The 12454-nt window shown below is 35.6% G+C and overlaps 1 protein-coding gene across 1 annotated transcript in view; it reads right to left on the bottom strand.

Annotated features, from left to right (window-relative positions):
• LMO7 (LIM domain 7) overlaps nt 1-12454 on the bottom strand; it is a 191601-nt gene that overhangs the window by 107920 nt on the left and 71227 nt on the right. Inside the window, exon 3 of the mRNA XM_058548316.1 lies at nt 5076-5145. Coding sequence (XP_058404299.1) covers nt 5076-5145 — 70 coding nt within the window. The remainder of the gene's footprint in view (nt 1-5075; nt 5146-12454) is intronic.

Genomic DNA, 12454 nt, shown 5'->3' with positions numbered 1-12454 from the left:
AGATGGCAAATATTATCCTGGTTCAATGACTCTTTTCACCATCAGAATATCTTGCCTGTTTCTCAGGCTATTGTTTTGAATTTGAGTTTTTTTATTCCCAAATAAAGTTTTAGTTTTGAGTTTCAACAATTTGAACATACAGTTAACACTAGCTAATTTTTTGGAAGACTCGAACTCTTGGGTTAGAATTTTTTTTTTGCATGGCTTTGTAAAGAACAGAAATTATAGAAAATATGGGGTAAATCTAGTTCTTTATAAAATAAAACTCAGTCAAGTGATGACTGGATCCAGAAAATGTGGTATATATATACAATGGAATACTACTCAGCCATAAAAAAAGACAAAATCGTCCCATTTGCAACAACATGGATGGGCCTGGAGGGTATTATGTTAAGTGAAGTAAGCAAGAAGGCGAAAGACAAACACTGTATGATGTCACTCATATGTGGAATATAAACCAACACATGGACAGAGAAAACTATATTGTGGTTACCAGGGGCAATGGAGGTGGGGGTTGGGCACAAGGGGTGAAGGGAGTCATATATATTGGTGATGGACAAACAAAAATGTACAACACAAAATTTCACAATGTTAAAAACTATTAAAACATCAATAAAATAAATAAATAAAATAATAAAAAGTAATTATGGAATGCAGCTGCCATGTTTATGGCTGAGCACTGGATTAACGGGAGAGCCCTCTGAAAAATCCTTAAAACACTCTTCATCTCACTTAGCTTGAAAGCATCTCTGCTCTTTGTTACTAAAAAATCATTAACTGCATGTAAAACTGGTGAATTCTGATTAAGGACTTTGGATGTACCAATGTCAATTTCCTGGTTTTAATATTGTACCACAGTTATTCAAGATGTTACCATCAGGGGAAACTGGGTGAATGAAGGGCACAGAGGACCTCTCTGTACTGTTTTTTTGCAACTTCCTGTGAATCTGTATTTATTTCAAAACAAAAGGTTTTTTGAAAAACAAGTAATAATTGAAACATTTACCGGTATCTATTAGTTTCCTAGAGCTGCCATAACAAAGTACCACAAACTGGGTGGCTTAAAACAACAGAGATTTATTGTCTCACAGTTCTGGAGGCAAGAAGTCCAAAATCAAGGTGTCCCCAAAGCGATGCTCTCTATGAAACCTGCAGGGGAATTCTTTCTTGCTTCTGGTGGTTTGCCAGCAATCATTGGTGTCCCTTGGCCTGTAGATGCACCACTCTAATCCTCAGTTGTCACATGGCATTCTTCCTGTGTGTATTTGTGTCCACATGGCCATCTTCTTATATGGATACTAGTCATACTAGATTAGGGGTCCACCCTACTCCAGTATGACTTCATCTTAACTAGTTACATCATCTGCAACAACCCTATTCCCAAATAAGGTCACATTCTGAGTTACTGGGGTTTAGGACTTCAATATATTATATCTTTTTTTTTTATTGAGGTCATAATAGTTTATAGCATTGTGAAATTTCAGTTGTACATTATTATTTGTCAGTCACCATATATATGTGCCCCTTCACCCCTTATCCCCATCCCCCAACCCCTTCTCCTTTGGTAATTACTAATCTGTTCTCTTTGTCCATGTATTTGTTTATCCTCCACATCTGAGTGAAATCACATGGTGTTTGTCTTTCTCTGTCTGGCTTATTTCACTTAACATAATACCCTCAAGGTCCATCCGTGTTGTCGCAAATGGAACAATTTTGTCTTTTTATGGCTGAGTAGTATTCCATTGTATATATACACCACATCTTCTTTATCCATTCATCACCTGATGGGCACTTAGGTTGCTTCCACATCTTGACTATTGTAACTAATGCTGCAATGAACATAGTGGTACATAAGTCTCTTTGAATTGATTTCAAGTTTTTTGGATAAATACCCAGTAGTAGAATAGCTGGATCGTATGGTATTTCTATTTTTAATTTTTTGAGAAATCTTCACAGTTTTCCATAGTGGCTGCACCACTTTGCATTCCCACCAGCAGTGTATGAGGGTTCCCTTTTCTCCACAACCTCTTCAACATTTGTTGTTTTTTGTCTTGGTAATTATAACGCTTCTTGGTGCCAAGTGATACCTCATTGTAGTTTTGATTTGCATTTCCCTGATGATTAGTGACCTTGAACATCTTTTCATATGCCTGTTGGCCATCTGTATACCTGCTTTGGAAAAATGTCTGTTCATATCCTCTGCCCATTTTTTGATCAGGTTGTTTTTTTATTGTTGAGTTGTATGAGTTCTTGATATATTTTGGAGATCAACCCCTTGTCGGATACATGATTTGCAAATATTTTCTCCCAGTTGGTGGATTACCTTTTCATTTTGTTCTTGGTTTCCTTTGCCTTGCAGAAGCTATTTAGTCTGATGAAGTCCCATTTGTTTATTTTTTCTTTTGTTTCCCTTGCCCAAGTAGACATTATCATATCTTTTCTTTGAGGGGAACATAATTCAACTTATAACACTATCCTATCAAAGACCTAATTCTAGAGCCTAGTATTTTTCACAATGAAAATCTTTTTCATTCATTCATTCAAAAATCTTTGGTCTCCTGTCTTTATCAGTCACTATATTAGGTGCTGTGAACACAAAAATTACTAGTATGAAAAGTCTGGCTCAGATTCTTTATCTTTCTTCTACAGGTGTCAAAATCTAAGGCTTCTGACATACTTCTTGAGGAATTCTTAGAAGTCAGTCTTCATAGTTCCACTACAACTGCTCATGAGTGTCCAACAAAGTCAGAGTCCACTATAATTCTCTGGTGCTTTCTCGCTCATTTGTTAATGTTATTTGCCTGGTCCCTGCTCCCCCACTAGAATGTAAGCTCTTTGAGGGTAAGGTCATTATCTGCCTTTATTCCTCCAAAATATCCCTATTAACTAGAAAACTTCTTGATCTAATAGGCACTCAATTATTTTTAAAAGAGTGAATGTGCTACAAAAGAACATTCACTGAATATCTATATGTCAGACTACCTATATATCATCCCTCTCCATTCTCATAACAACCCTAGTAGGTAGATGCTGGAGCTCTAATTCACTCTTGAAATTGAGGCTTCGAGAAGTTTATCAACCTGACACACAAGCATCGGAGGAAGGAGTCAAATGAGGCATGATAACAACTTCAGACCAACAGGGCTTACCCCAGTTCTGCAGCTGTGGTCACTCTTATGCTCCTACATCCAACTGAAAATGCTCAGTGTCCTACATTTGGGAAATCATCCTATTTAATATACCGGAAATACATTTCATTTTAGTTTCTAGAGGTAAAATCCAAACTGGATAGAATTTCTGATGCTTGAAATCGAAATACTTGAGAGATGTTTGGATTTAAAAATAAAATACATTTGTGCTTTCATCTCATCAGAAGAATTGAATCAGAAGACTGAATAAAACCTCCAGTGGCCAACCACAACAAACCACCACAAGCCAAGCATTCCAAATATGTGGGGTGTTTGAGATCAAAGGCTAATTTTACTTGAAACGCATGTATTTGATCCAAAAAATGACAATTTAAAATCTAAGCATTAAGCTTTCTAAGAATAATTCAAGCCATTTGAAAAGAGAGTACTTCCAATACAATTCAAATTCTTTATTTTCACAGAAGTTATTTCATAAAAATTATTTTCATATAAAGCTTATTTTTTTTATTTTTATTTTTTATAATTTTATTTATTTATTTTTCCCCCAAAGCCCCAGTAGATAGTTGTATGTCATAGTTGCACATCCTTCTAGTTGCTGTATGTGGGATGTGGCCCCAGCATGGCGGAAGAAGCGGTGCATTGGTGCGCACCCAGGATCCGAACCCGGGCCGCCAGCAGCGGAGCGCGCGCACTTAACTGCTAAGCCACGGGGCCGGCCCTTATTTATTTTATTAAACTGAATGTTTCTTCCTAGAAAGACTTCGAAAACCAAATTTCTTTAATTTTATTCCCTAATACCTTCTGACTCACTATTACTAGAAGTAATTCATGTATACATATTCACATATTGCTATATATTTGTACGTTGCTAGACAAATATTTTCTAACAATAAACACTCTGCAACCAACTCATTCTTGTCAAAAGTTTAATGAGATTTTCATGCCAGCTGCAAACCCAGAAATTTTGGTACTGCTACCTTCAATTCTTTCTGCATCTTTCTGCATGGATGGCCAAACAGAGGGTTCCTGAATGTATTATAAGCAGCTTGACTATTCCAAACAGAGTATAGGTTTTGGGTTTTTTTATATTCAAGTTAACAGCAGTCTTCAACTTCAGCGTTTTGTGAAATTACATTTTTTTAACTGACTCCTATCATCAGCCTTGATACTTAGGGATTGCTAACATTTTGAAGATTATCCATTGTTTGTACTTAATTATAAATTACTTATTTCCAAAGACACAGCCCCATCTTATTATTGGTCTCTCCAGTGTCTTGACCCACCAGAGTACTATATAATGACAGTGTGGGGTACTTTTCATACACAAAATTCCGAATTTAAAGCCAGAAGGAATCTAGAGAATCATCCATAGTCATTTTTTGGATAATATTACTAAGGCAAAGCAGAAGATAGTGCCTTGTCCAACACCACACAGGATATTGGTAGGAAACCTATTACATAAAGCAAAAGAGCCAGCAGGTCTGGACTATTTTACAAACACACTCCAAGAACTGTGTGCTGAATGACGATAATGCATAAGCATGAAGCACCAGAAACATAACAACTTGGTGAACATTGGACAGTGTCCTAAATTGTGGTCAACTAGCAAATAATGTACGCAGGACTGAGCTTCAGAAAGAACATGATCCTAAATAAATTCGATGTGTGGAAGAAATAAGCCAAGAAAGGGGATACATGGAGTTTGAGGGCACAAAAAACAAAAAATATATAAAGTAAATGAAAGCTTCCTGGCAGGAGGGAAACAGAAAGGAACTAAAGATATAAGGAGGACATCACCAAACACTTTTCAGGAGCAAAAACTCAACCTAATTTCTATAATAATTCCAGGTAAGAGAACCTGTCTATGCCCATCTTTTTGCATTTTAAAATCAAAGAAATCTAGTTTTTAAGATAATTATTACTTACCAAACCTGCTATTGGTGTGGACAGTCTATTGATCTTCTTAATGACACCAGGTTTAAGCTTATTAATCAAACTGAAAGTAAATAAAGAAACAACATATGCAATTACAAGAATGCCAATATCACTTGAGTGTTTTTCTTAACATTCTCAAAAATCATATGTGTCACCATTCCATCCCCAATATGTTATTCAGAGCCAAGAGCCCAACAGAAAGCAAACAACCAATGAAACAAGTCGAGAACGTAGTAAGAAGAAGAGCACTGCAAACAATGGTGGCAGTCCTCTTAGACCGTATAGACACACTTCTATATCCACAGCCACGTCCTTAAAAATAGTTTCACATTTATTAAAGAAAGGTAATATTTGATTCTGTTTCAACAGCCAGTTCAAGAATCTCTTTCATTATAATTTAGTTCTCTTGGCCCTAAGAATACTTTCTTCCATTGATCATTTTCATTAATTTTTTTCCTCAAACTGATCCTTATTTTATTTTATTTTGCTGAGGTAGAGTCACCCTGAGCTAACAGCTGTTGCCAATCTTCCTCTTTTTGCTTAAGGAAGACCTGCCCTGAGCTAACATCCGTGCCAATCTTCCTCTATTTTGTATGTGGGTCGCTGCCATAGCATGGCCACCAACGAGTGGTGTAGGTCCGAGCCTGGGAACTGAACCCAGGCCGCTGAAGCAGAACACACCGAACTTAACCACTAGGCCACGGGACCAGCCCCCTGATCCTTACTTTAAAAGGTAGCTGCAAACCATATTATTTTGCCAGATTTAAAGGATGCAGTGGAACTCATCCAAAGAGCCATGTGGTCCTTATTGGTAACTCATTCAAGTCCATGATTGATTGCTTTGTTACCATAGCAGAATGACTGTGTGAAAATCAAATTAAATGTACCAGAATGCCCTAAAATAGGCTAACAGTTACCTCAGAATCTAATATTGAACAAGTTTAAGTTGCTATGACAGAATCTGCAGAGATGTCTCTAAGTCTCCATACTCTAGAACACTAAAAAAAACCGGAGCTTTCACGACTGCAACTTAGAGTACAATTTTTGGTTCTAAATCTAGATTATTGTGAATTCTATTTTTTTGTTGTTCGCTGACACAGTGGCAGCCCATGTAGAAATTTAATACTATAAGAATACTTTTCTATGAATGCTAGCTTGGTTAATTAATCATTAATCACTGCCCCAAAACAGCAACTTGAAACAACGATTTTCCTATTCAATAATCCATCCACAAAAAACAACTCTTAATTCTGTAACAGAGCTCCAAAAGCAAGCAAGGAAAGAAGAAAGAATCAAACATTCGTAATTTACTGGTCTCCTCTTCACAATGGGCGACAGAAAAAAAATATCTGACCCTTGTGGAATGTCACTCCTTCAACATTCCAGAGATTTATATATACACTCGAGTGTGCTAAAAATAAAAAAGACAAAAGTCTCAGTTTAATAACCTTCAGAATGTTGTTCAACAGGATTCAAAATTACAAAACAGTGGCTTATGAAGACTTAGTGTGGCCAACAAAAGATGTTTTTCTGTTTTCAGAGTTTCTTCACACAAAGATCTTTAGACAACTTAATACAGATAATAAAACCATCCCCTTGACTTTAAGCATTTCCTAGAGCTGTCATTCCTTGATACCTAACTTCTGATTCGTACACTGAAAGCCATGTAGGAAGCAAGGCTCTCTCTCTTCATGGCCTCATTACTTTTCTTTAATCACTAGCTGAGGAGCTAGAAAAAGAATTGAGCAGATTTATAAGAAACGACACTTCTAAATTAATTGTTCTACTTCCTCCCCATTACCAGGTATCTCTTTAATTCTATTACCAGTGGCATTCTTGCAGTGCACAGAAGAACTAATAACTGAATCATGACTTAACAGGAACATAATTCTGGCATAGTATAAATCAGGAAATTAGTAACAGTTGTGGATCACTAGCTTGGCAGTGACTTTCCTATAGTAATTTGGATCTTAAAATGTAATCTTTCACTGATATAAAAAATTAGAGACCAATATGAGCTGGGGCAACTTATAATATGTCAGGAAAGTCTGGCATCTGTTGTCCTTATTAGAGGAGGAGTATCATAAATTCCTCCTCCACCCATTCGAGTCACTAGTGACTAGCCAGATCATTCACTTTCCCTATTTACATCACTTATCAGTTTTGTATTACTGTGTTAGTAATATCAAGGACATTTTTTTTTAACACAGTTTCTGGAATGGATAATAACACAGCCTACTCTCAATTAAGTCAGCCAAAGGCATAAGGGATGGAGGTAAAGGAAATAGCATGGATAAATGATGTCTCCCAATGAGTTAATTGACTTCTCCCTCATCAGAAGGTTCCAGAGCTATTACTTAGAAACAACATACACACAGTGGATTGACGTCCTTCTCCACTCTTGAGCCTCCTGGTACATGTACGAACATGGAAATAACCACAAGGGAAAAACAACCCTCTGGATAACACATAAACCCACCCTCTAAAAAGTCATGTCACTAGAGGAAAACGATGTTTTATTTTGTCAATAGTTAAAATGGTATCAGTTCTAAGCACTAGAATGTGGAGAAAATGCACATACAGTTTTGGCAAATACTGAACATCCAATAAAATTATTAATCATGAATAATTATTTTAATATACAATTAAAGGAAGAACTTTTAGGATATTTCTTCTAAGGAGAAACATAGGTTTTATAAAATCTAAACTGTGAAATTTAAGTATATCTAAAGAAATAGGGGCATAGTCTTAGGTCCAAAACAATATAAGTGCCATACAAGAGAGGTATCACACTCTTTTACAAATAAAACTTTTTTGCATAATAAGTGTTCTTCAACTACACGTGTGGAATTCTTAAAGGCAACACTGACTTCAGGTCATTGGCTCTATTCAAGAATCATATAACATGATAACCTTCCAGATGCTTCTATGCACAAGGAACTAGAGGCAGTCAAGGGTCTGCATCCTCATGTCCCATCCCTCTAATACTATGTAGAATTATACCTCTACTCCCCCAAGCCTTCCCTCTGACTATGGCATTAAAAGCTGGTTATGTGCTTTGTTAGCACATCAGACATTTGCTCTCTTGGTAAGATTAAAGCCGGAACAGAAGACATCTGGTCATTTGATCACTCCCATGGTAGAGCACTCCTCTCCTTCAGCTCATCCCTCTAGTTGTTGTCCACTTTCTTTTCTTCTCCTCCCCAAAACAGATTGTCCACTCCCTCCAAAGGAGCTAAGTTATACAACAGATGCTAGAAAGTTGCCTCTGTTCAGAAACTTTGTCACAAGTGAATGTGACCCGACTTGAAATATAACTCAGGTGACACTCCAAGAAAACTGTAAATAGCACAATATGATGTCTACCTCATCATAAAAGGTTTTAATGAAAACTAGAATTTGATGCTCTGTCCCTTAGTCTCCAGAAACTAGTTCCCAATACCAAACCTCATTCTCGCCTTGATCAGAAAGCTCTTCAGCAGAGGTAGAAAACTTAGGGACACCTTTCAACTTCCTATTTCCAAAGACTTTTCCAAATGTACCAGAGAGACTGACATCGAAAAGTACATCAATACACTAAGAGTGAACTTCTTAACCTATAATTATTCGGTTAGCCACTCATACATACATATTTCTAATATCTTTCTGTCAACGTTTTCTAAATACATCTCCCCACATTAGTCAAACTTTTCCTGTTAGTAACTAAAGTTTTTTTAAAAGATATAATAAAGATACTACACATTTCCTTACAAATTAAAGAGCAATGATTTTTGTTTTATCTGTTATTTGGCACTTATTCATTTACCTAGTTTTCTTCTAGATGCAAACTCTGCTTAACAAACATTTGAATGCTTACTAAAGACAGAACACTGTGGGGCTGGCCCCGTGGCGCGTAGTGGTTAAGTCCAGCACACTCCACTTCGGCGGCCAGGGTTCGCAGGTTCAGATCTCAGGCATGGACCTATACCACTCGTCAAGGCACACTATGGAGGTGACCCACAAACAAAAATAGAGGAAGGTTGGCACAGATGTTAGCTCAGGGCTAATCTTCCCCAAGCCAAAAAAATAAAAATAAAAAAAAGAGGAAGATTGGCGCTGGGATCAGCCACAGAGCAACCAGACAGTGAAGCTGCTAATGCAAGGATATCCCCTCATTCCAAACAGCATCTCCAGCAAGGTACCTGGCATGTAGTAGCTGCTTTAAAAATATTTGCTAATTAGACCATTGTCCGTGAGCACGATGCAGTGTATACAGAAACTGATACATAATAATGTACACCTGAAATTACACAATGTTATAAACCAATATGACCTCAATAAAATAATTGAAAAAAAAATTTGCTAAAATCCACTCCTAACTTTTAATGTAGAAATTTTCCCGTGAATGATTCAAAACCTCTATCTTCTTTATAGAAATAAACTTAGGAAAACTTTACCTTTAGTCTCACTCAGATGCTACAAATGGCTTTTTGCTTTTCCCAACAAGGACACCTCCCCTCTGCTATTTTTTCTGTTGCCAGACAAGTCAAACTTTAATGCTCTCTTCTAATTGTCAAATATTGATCAAGAGAGTAAACTATCAGATATATTAATTTGGACTGGTTATCTTAAGTAAATTCCTTACTAAGATTTTTAATTAATTACCTCAATCTAAATTCATAAACTATAATATTTTAAAAATAAAAACCACATTGAGTAGTTAGCGACCACGTTTCCATGGGTAAAGGAATAAGCATATATAATTTAAAATTTTAAAGTTTAAAAGCATTCAATATAAATATTTATGATCACTTCAGTATTTTACTGGTAGTAAAAATATTTTTAATTTCTAGAATTCCTGTGATAGTAATCTTGAATAGTGCTGAATTAGGACACAACACAAATAGTTAACAATACATGCTAAGATGGAAAATTGTGTGAAACAGCAACAAGTCCGTATCAACACAGCTGATAATTATCATTTTATTTTGACAGGACTTTCCTATTTAGCCTCACTGTTATGCCAGAAGCATCCTGAAGTGAGTCTAGCAAAGCGTGAGCGGTCTGACAGCAGGTTCCTTTTATTCTAAGCAAGCTCAACAGTTACAGCACTGGACCTCGCTGAGCAACAGGACATTTCACAATCCCACATCAATAACACAAAGCATCTAGCAGGAAGACTCCGGGATCCTGTCCCAATTCTGTTGTTTACTATTAAGTAACATCGCTAAGTTTCTCTCCAGCCCTTCACGCAAGTAAGAGTGATATGTCATTCTCTGATAGTTGTACTTAAGTTCTCTCCATTTTTGCCACTGTAAAAATGCTTCGATGCATGTCTGTACTCATATCTTTGTCCATGCTCCTTATCATTTCTTATATTCTATTTCTAGAAATAAAATTATCAGTGTTAAGCTCTTGATACTTGTCTGGAAAGGAATGTGCTGATATGAATCAATTTCCTTTTGCACAAGCAGCCAGCATTCCTGTGCCCACTTCATGGCACGATATAGCAGTGACACTTCACCTCTGCGTGTCAGCGACCTATTGCATGATCTTCCACAGTGCTGCAGCCTTTATAACCACCACTCCTAAGGGATGTAAAAAATTTCACCAATTTTTCATATCACATTTTAGATATGTAAGTTGTTTTTAATATTTTATACTATGAAGAGGCTTTATACATATCTTTTTCCCCATTTTGTAGTCCCTTCTTAGATTTCCAAAAGAAGTATTATTGGGAAATATGTAATTTTTATAATAAATAAATATATGTTTATATTAATAAATAAACTAGCATATAATTACTTGATAGATATTGCCAAATTGCTTTTCAAAGCTGACTCAGCTTATATTCAATTGGTCATTTTGAGACTATTGTATATAGCATTTTGTCACAATATGGCCATCATTTTTTAATATAATTTTAAATTATTTACTAGTTTCAATTAAAAACAGTATCTAGTTTTAGCATATTATTTCTTACTAATGAAGGTGAAGATTTTACTATTTATTTCCAGTAGTATTTCTTCATTTGTCAAGTATTTGATCACAATCTTTGCTTATTTGTCTATTGAGGTTTTCTTCAATGTGTATCTTACCAATTTACCAATTTATTTGAACTCTAGATAACATTTAAGTCATCTTTGCTTAAAATATTTTTCTCAGAATGTTATTTGCCAGAATATCTAGGTATATACAGATTCAAATCTATTTTTGTGTTTTTCTCTTATTCCTTCAAAGCTTAGAATTTTAAAGTGCCACCAAAGAGTTTTCAACTTTTTAATTTTATTTTTTCAGCTTCTTATTATTTTAATCTAGGCTATATTCTGGTACATGGTTAGTTTGTAAATTAATTCTTAGCTAATTATTTATCCCAATACAATGAATCGTGTGACATCTCTTTTCCATTTTCTTTTATCTCCTTTATCACAAATCCCTATGCATAAGAATATATTTCGGGGGCCAGCCCTGACGGTCTAGTGGTTAAAGTTCTGGGCTCTCTGCCTTGGCAGCCCAGGTTTGTTTCCCAGTTGTGGAACCAGACCACCTGTCTGTCAGATGCCATGCTGTGGCAGCAGCTCACATAGACAAACTAGAGGGACTTACAACTAGGATATGCAATCATGCACTGGGACTTTGGGGAGAAGGAAAAAAACAAAGAATGTATTTTGGACCTTGCTATTACCTTAATATGTTCATTTATAAAGCAATCTATCATCTTTAATTACCGCGCTTTGTCATGTTTGTCATGTGTTCTAATATTGGGATAGGCTCATTCCACAGAAATTTTTATTTTTAGAATTTTTTCTTTTCTCATCTATTTATTCTTCCATAAGAACGTTAAAATAATACTACTCTAAGAAAAGTGTGACTAGATTTAATACGGGTATTGGATTAAAATTATAAATTAATTGACATTACCCTATATAGAAATATAGCTTATCATTCCATTTCTTAAATCTTATAGCTTACCATTACATTTTCAACATACAAAATAAAAGTCATACATTTTTCTACAGTGTTCTAAACTGTGTTACTATTGCTTTTACACCCTAGATCTCATCTAATTTTCTGACTGATGATTGTTGATATACAAAAATCTCTCATATGAGGCAATTACTCTACCTTTAATTGATGTGAAACCATTATATATTTGTTCTTTTTACAATATTCATTCCCTTATTTAATTTACTTCTCATTGCACTGACCAAAATTCTCATACTTGCACCATTTTGTGGCCAACACATTGTTTTCCATGGGCCTATTGGAGAGCCTTCATTACACGAAAAACATACCTCAATAATAACCACTGATTGATCAACTTGAATATAAATTGTTTATATCCCATACATTTAGCACATATATTACTCTTTTTTATTTTCAGTAGACCA

The sequence above is a fragment of the Diceros bicornis genome, chromosome 9 (genome assembly GCF_020826845.1).
Source record: "Diceros bicornis minor isolate mBicDic1 chromosome 9, mDicBic1.mat.cur, whole genome shotgun sequence".
NCBI lineage: Eukaryota > Metazoa > Chordata > Mammalia > Perissodactyla > Rhinocerotidae > Diceros > Diceros bicornis.
This window is presented reverse-complemented; position numbering and strand designations above follow the sequence as displayed.